Source organism: Leucoraja erinacea, chromosome 20 (genome assembly GCF_028641065.1).
Source record: "Leucoraja erinacea ecotype New England chromosome 20, Leri_hhj_1, whole genome shotgun sequence".
NCBI classification, from domain to species: domain Eukaryota; kingdom Metazoa; phylum Chordata; class Chondrichthyes; order Rajiformes; family Rajidae; genus Leucoraja; species Leucoraja erinaceus.
In genome coordinates, this window is record NC_073396.1 from 14,778,301 (window position 1) to 14,784,300 (window position 6,000).

Here is a 6,000-nt window from a genome sequence, read left to right on the forward strand (position 1 = left end):
AGCAGTGAAGCAACCCTATGTTCCCATTATAGCTGCAATCAACAATACAGGAAGATGGAGCAGATGGCAGTTTCACAAGCAGTCTATTGGGTGTGTCAGTAAAATTAAAGTCCCTTTCAATGGTTCAGTCCCTGTAGTATTCAGCCATATAGATAACATATTGCTTCCCTCACTGGTTTTTGCTCAATTATCTAATCTTTGTCGGAGCAGCAATGCAAGACGCTTGAATTGTTGCCATGCTGCTTGACTATAATGCATGACAAGAAAATGTTGGGATTTGCTGCAGCTAATGCACTTGGCAGCTAATTTCATTATGTCAGTGGAGTCATGAATGCAAGGCTGAAAGAAATGGCAATCATTTGATGCAATGGCAACTCTCACATACAGAACCATAGTAATTACCAGATCAATTAGGTTTTTATTCTAAGCGATGGAAGTTAAGAGATAAATATTTGCTTATATATCAGGACACATTCCTCTGCTCTTTTCCTATGGTAACGATTTGTGATCTTTTACATCTTCTCATCAGGACAAACAGATCCTATGAACAACATGCTTCCATAAGATGGCGACTCTGACTATTACCCTTCTGTATCATACCGCAGCAGTGGTGTGTAATATCTGACCCAAGTGTTGGAAATCAAAGAACAAATTGCAGATGCTGAAATTCTAAAATAGAAACAAAAAATAATGCTGAAAATATTCAGCAGATCTGACCTTGTCAATGGGGAAAGAAATAGAGTTTAAGGCTCAGGTTGAACTGAAACGTTAACGGTGTTTCTCCTCCCACGGATGCAACTTGACCTGCCAAATATTCCCAACATTTTCCCTTTCTATTCTGGCCTGTGTATTGTTTGCCTATCTCTGTGAGCAGCAAGCAACTGTGCTACTCTCTCTATGAAAGCTTGGGTTGAGGATCGGTCCCACACAACAGTCTGTTAATTGCTGAACTCCATGGGTCTTACCATTTTGTGATAAAAAATAACAAGGCCCACTCACAACAGAGCTTCAATACCTGGTAAATCCACATTCCTAAACTGACTGACTGAAAAATATTGGAATTGAATGCCTGAGAATCTTTTCCATTATTTGCAAACATTAAAACTTATAATATTTAGGTATTAGAGTGCAATAAAAAATGTTAACATTTAATAGATAAATATATTTAAATGTTTTAAGTTCCTGATCTTAAATTAACTCAATTCAAAAATTGTAAACTATCATATTGAACCTGCCACACTCCAATAGAGTTGTTGAACCTTCCCCAGATTTAACCTTACACAGGTCTGGCAGTCAGATTTCTAAGAATAACTACTTGGAAATTACAGGAAGTTGCTGCTCTGCCTCTGAACTCCATGAAGAGTCAAACACCAGAGTATGGTCAGAATAATACGGCCTCCATGGAGTTTGGAGCCTCCATGCACACGTAAAGATAATCCAGGTGGTCAATCTGGCATCCTGCAACAAGGTGCTGCCAAAATGCACCAGAGTCCAGTGTGGATTATGCACTCGGGTGCCTAGAATAGAACTTAATCGTCCCATGTTTGAACACAACAATGACTTGGGTATAAAGTTCTTTGGCAACCAAAATGGTATGTTGAAACAACACTGCAAAGGGTCTGCACCAGTTTTGTGCCCGATACCCGGCTACGATATTTAATCGCGCACAAAGTTGAATGAATAATGTAATGATAGAAAGGTGAAGTTGGAGGGATGCTGTTTAGACATCAGGTGTCAGGAAACACAAAGTGGACTCGATGCACCAAATGGCCTAATTCTGCTCCTATGTCGTATAGAAACATGATCAACTGGAAGTGTAGGAAGAGGAATTTCGAGCAATGATAAATTGCAGTTCCTTAAAGATGAAGGGTGGTTGAATGCTTGATCTGGATAGCAATTAATACAAGTAACAAGAATTAAGTGGAGAAGAAAGCAGAGCAGGAATGATAATAAACACTATGAAAAATTGTAAAAATAGGAGCTACCCAACAGAGGATGGGCACCATAGACTCCCAGGTCCCAAACTACCAGGCTTCAATTGGAGGAACCTACCTGACATCTTAACCAACTCAGCTCCATGTGAGATTTCAAGCCACACCCTGAATGTAGTTGACTGTCAGACATCCTCAGAAATGGCTTAGCCCACCAAACACGACCAACGGAAACATAAGGAAAAGGCAGAAAAGTTGAGGAAATAATTGTGTGTGTTCTAGGAAGAAAACACCTGGAAAGTGGACAACTGGCTTGTGTAAATGAGGAAACAGGGATATACAGGTCATTTAGCCTGACAACAGTGGCGGATGACACATTTTGACACAGTGGTTATTTGTTATTATGTGATAATAGGGCACAGAATAGGATGCTAGAATTGGGCAGGACTGAGACTTATGGAGGATTATTCATTTTTAATCTGATGCATTGTTCTTGGTCAGGTCCAAAAGATCCAGTAGGTGTGGAGTATTGAGTTTTCCAGTGCACTGTATAATGGAGTTTTGGAAGAGAGAGGAGTCAAAAGAGAAGCAATTGTGGGGCGAGGACAAAGTATAATGGATACGGCTTGGAAAATTGAAAATGCAAAAGATACAGAAGCTTGAAAGTCCGTACCACCAGACCCAGGAACAGCTTCTTCCCCACTGTTAGCAGGCTTCTGAACAGTCTTTACATAAACAAGGATGCTGTCCGAGTCAGCTCTACCACATTGCAGACATTGAATTTTGAATATGGAACTGATGTTCAACAATGCGGGGAGCTATATTCTGCACTCTGTACCTTCCCATTTGCCCTGCCTATTGTGCTTGAGTTTGACGTGATTGTATTTATGTATGGTATTATCTGATCTGACTGGATAGCATTGAAAAGGAAGCTTTTCACTATACCTTGGTACACATGACAATAGTAAACCAAAACAGATTCATGCATGTAATGTTTCCCCAGCTGAGCTGCCTGGAAGAAAGAATCTCAGTCTTAACACAGAGAGTTCTACTCTCTACCCCGAGTAGCTAAGACTAGAAGAAACTCCACCCATCCTCTCACTCCCCTCATTCCCCCAAAACACACAGCAGGTGACAAGTCTGGTATTCAGAACTGGAGAGGAACGTGATGGCTCAGTCACTTAGTACATTCAAGACAATTTAAACATTTTTAATACATTAGGGAAAGACATGGTAGTACAACAAAGTGGCACTGAAGCACCTGTCATAAACAGCAGAGTAGGAACAAGAATTGTTTTCTTATAATTCCAATTCCTGTGTTGTAGACACGAATGTGCTAAAATTGGATTGTACCAGGAGTAGATTTGTATGTGCTGGTGCCACTAGAGCAAATTTCTTCACTCTTCAAGCCTTCATTCTTCAAGATGCAAATGTATGCATCTTCTCCATATACTCTAACATTCTTTCCCCTGCCACTCCAACACTGCCTCCCATTAGCAACTCCAGACTGAGGTAGCTACTCACAAGTGCAAGACTAACCATCTGCAAATGTCTCTCTTCAGAGTCACCCGCTGCAGCAACAACTATAGATGGCAGTGGTCTGCCTTGGTAATTCCAAAACAGTTAACCAGCGGCAATTGAAAAATCAAAAAATTACAGACACTTAAATTTAAAAAAAGCTGGAAGCACTCAGCAGGTGGTGAGAGAAAGAGTTAAAACTTCAGGTCAAAACAATCTTCGCCAAAAGTTACTTGTGATGAGTATGGTTACTTTCTGAGAAGTGCTTTCTCAGAGTACAAAAAATGAACTTCGTGTTTCTACAAGATTGGGATTTTCATTACTCAATCCAGCACAGTTCTATCCAAAATATATTTATGAAATAATCTGTCAACCTTTTCTTGAACAAGTAAAAACAATTGGAGGTAAAATTGGAAAAAAAATCAGTACACAACAAGTAAAAACAACCTATGAAGGTTTGCGTTTGACAAACAAGCAAATATACTTATTGAAGATCAAACCCCAATTAAGGGAAACAAAATTAGCAAACACAGGAAATCTGAAACATTCAGCAGATCTAACAGTATCTTTGGAGAGAAACAACGTTACTATTTCAGATTGACCTTTCATCGACCTGAATTAATACGTTCTGATTATCTTCCACTTCTGACAAAGGGTCTACATAATGAAACCTTAACTCTTGATTCTTTCTCCAGTTACTGCCTGACCAGTTGAGTGTTTCGAGTATTTTCTGACTGTATTTCCAATTCTATTTGCAGACTATTTTATTTAAATTTTCCAAGGGATGTATTTTATTTTTATTTTTTAAAGTCATATGGTAAAATACCTACCGACTACAATCCAAACATTCCACAGGAAATATTCCAAGCTCCAATCACATATTTTATCAGCGTTCAAACTCGTGGGCACCTTTCCGTAACTGTCACCATGCATACATCGACCATGAGTCATCAACTTCACTCAGCAACATTACACTCACTGGTGACTCACGGCCATGGTGACAGCACATAACACAAAAAAAGCAAGTCACAACAGGATACAAGGAGCCTCCAGGATGATCCAACTGAAATACATTTCCTCCCATCCGACCATTTGTAATCCACAAAGCATAGCACTAAGTGACCTTAGAGACAATGCTGGCGATGTTCTGGTTGCAAGATCAAGCAGTATTCTATGCATTACATCATTGATTTGCTCTTTCTCAGATCGAGCTGTTTTTGCCCAATACTTTGATATTAAACTTTGATATTAACGTTTAAAAAGCACATAAACAGTTTCCCGATAACGAGGCCTTCCATGCTTACTTTAATAACCTACTTTTTATATTAATTACCTCCTTCAGATCTTATGTAATAGCGAGTAATCAAACCCACCAGGGCCACAATTGAGTGAAAAATATTAATTACATATGAAGCAATAGTCTGAAAATTCAAATAAAATTAATGCCATTTTACAACATACATATATTACATTTTAAGCTGCACTGATGAGCACGGTAAAAGGCAACTGGAAAATGAGGTAAAATATGTATTAAGTATAATGGGATAAGAAACATGATTTGCAAATAGTTATTCTATAATGAGTAAGTCAGAATCAAGATAGGCACAAAAAGCTGGAATAACTCAGCGGGTCAGGCAGCATCATTTGTGTCTACCTTCGGTGTAAACCAGCAACTGCAGTTCCTTCCAACACAAATCAGAATCAAGTACTGAGAGCCTCAAACTTACCTTTAGAAAGAGACATGATAAGCGCTGCAAGTTATTCACCAGTTGCGAGCAGCGTCAGGATTCATGAGTGTGTGGCTGGCTGAGTCCGCAAACATAGGCGGAGAGAGCGGGGCGTGGGGGAAGAGGAAGCGGGAGCAGAGGGAATGAGGGCAGGGGGATTGGGGGAAGAGGGAGTGGGTGCAGTGGAAGCGGGTAGTGGGGGGGGGCAGAGGGAGCAGGGGATTGGGGGGGGGGGGGGGGGGGGGGGGCAGGGTGCCGGCAGTGCCGGCAGGGAGGGGTGGGAAGCAGAGGGAGTGGGGGGCAGAGGGAGTGGAGGGGCAGGGAGCAGAGGGAGCGGGTAATGGAGGCACGGGGAGTGGGGGGAGGAGCAGAGGGGAGTGGGGGGGGGGGGGGGGGCAGAGGGAGTTGGGGGGGGCAGAGGGAGTGGGGGGGGCAGAGGGAGTTGGGGGGGCAGAGGGAGTGGGGGGGGCAGAGGGAGTTGGGGGGGGCAGAGGGAGTTGGGGGGGGGCAGAGGGAGTTGGGGGGGCAGAGGGAGCGAGGGGGGGGGGCAGAGGGAGTTGGGGGGCAGAGGGAGTTGGGGGGGGCAGAGGGAGTTGGGGGGGGGAGGAGGGAGTTGGGGGGGGGCAGAGGGGGTGGGGGGCAGAGGGAGTTGGGGGGGGAGGGAGAGGGGGGGGGGGGGGCAGAGGGAGTTGGGGGGGGGGGGCAGAGGGAGTTGGGGGGGCAGAGGGAGTTGGGGGGGGCAGAGGGAGTTGGGGGGGGCAGGGGAGTGGGGGGGGGCAGAGGGAGGGGGGGGGGGGGCAGAGGGGGGGGGGGGGGAGGGGGGG

At 43.7% G+C, this 6,000-nt stretch overlaps 1 protein-coding gene across 1 annotated transcript in view; it reads right to left on the minus strand.

Annotated features, from left to right (window-relative positions):
- LOC129706817 (dual specificity mitogen-activated protein kinase kinase 6-like) overlaps positions 1 to 5,347 on the minus strand; it is an 87,825-nt gene extending 82,478 nt beyond the window's left edge. Inside the window, exon 1 of the mRNA XM_055651332.1 lies at positions 5,177 to 5,347. Within this exon, the coding sequence (XP_055507307.1) occupies positions 5,177 to 5,192 (16 nt within the window). The 5' untranslated portion in view covers positions 5,193 to 5,347. The remainder of the gene's footprint in view (positions 1 to 5,176) is intronic.
- Between the last annotated feature and the right edge of the window lie 653 nt (positions 5,348 to 6,000).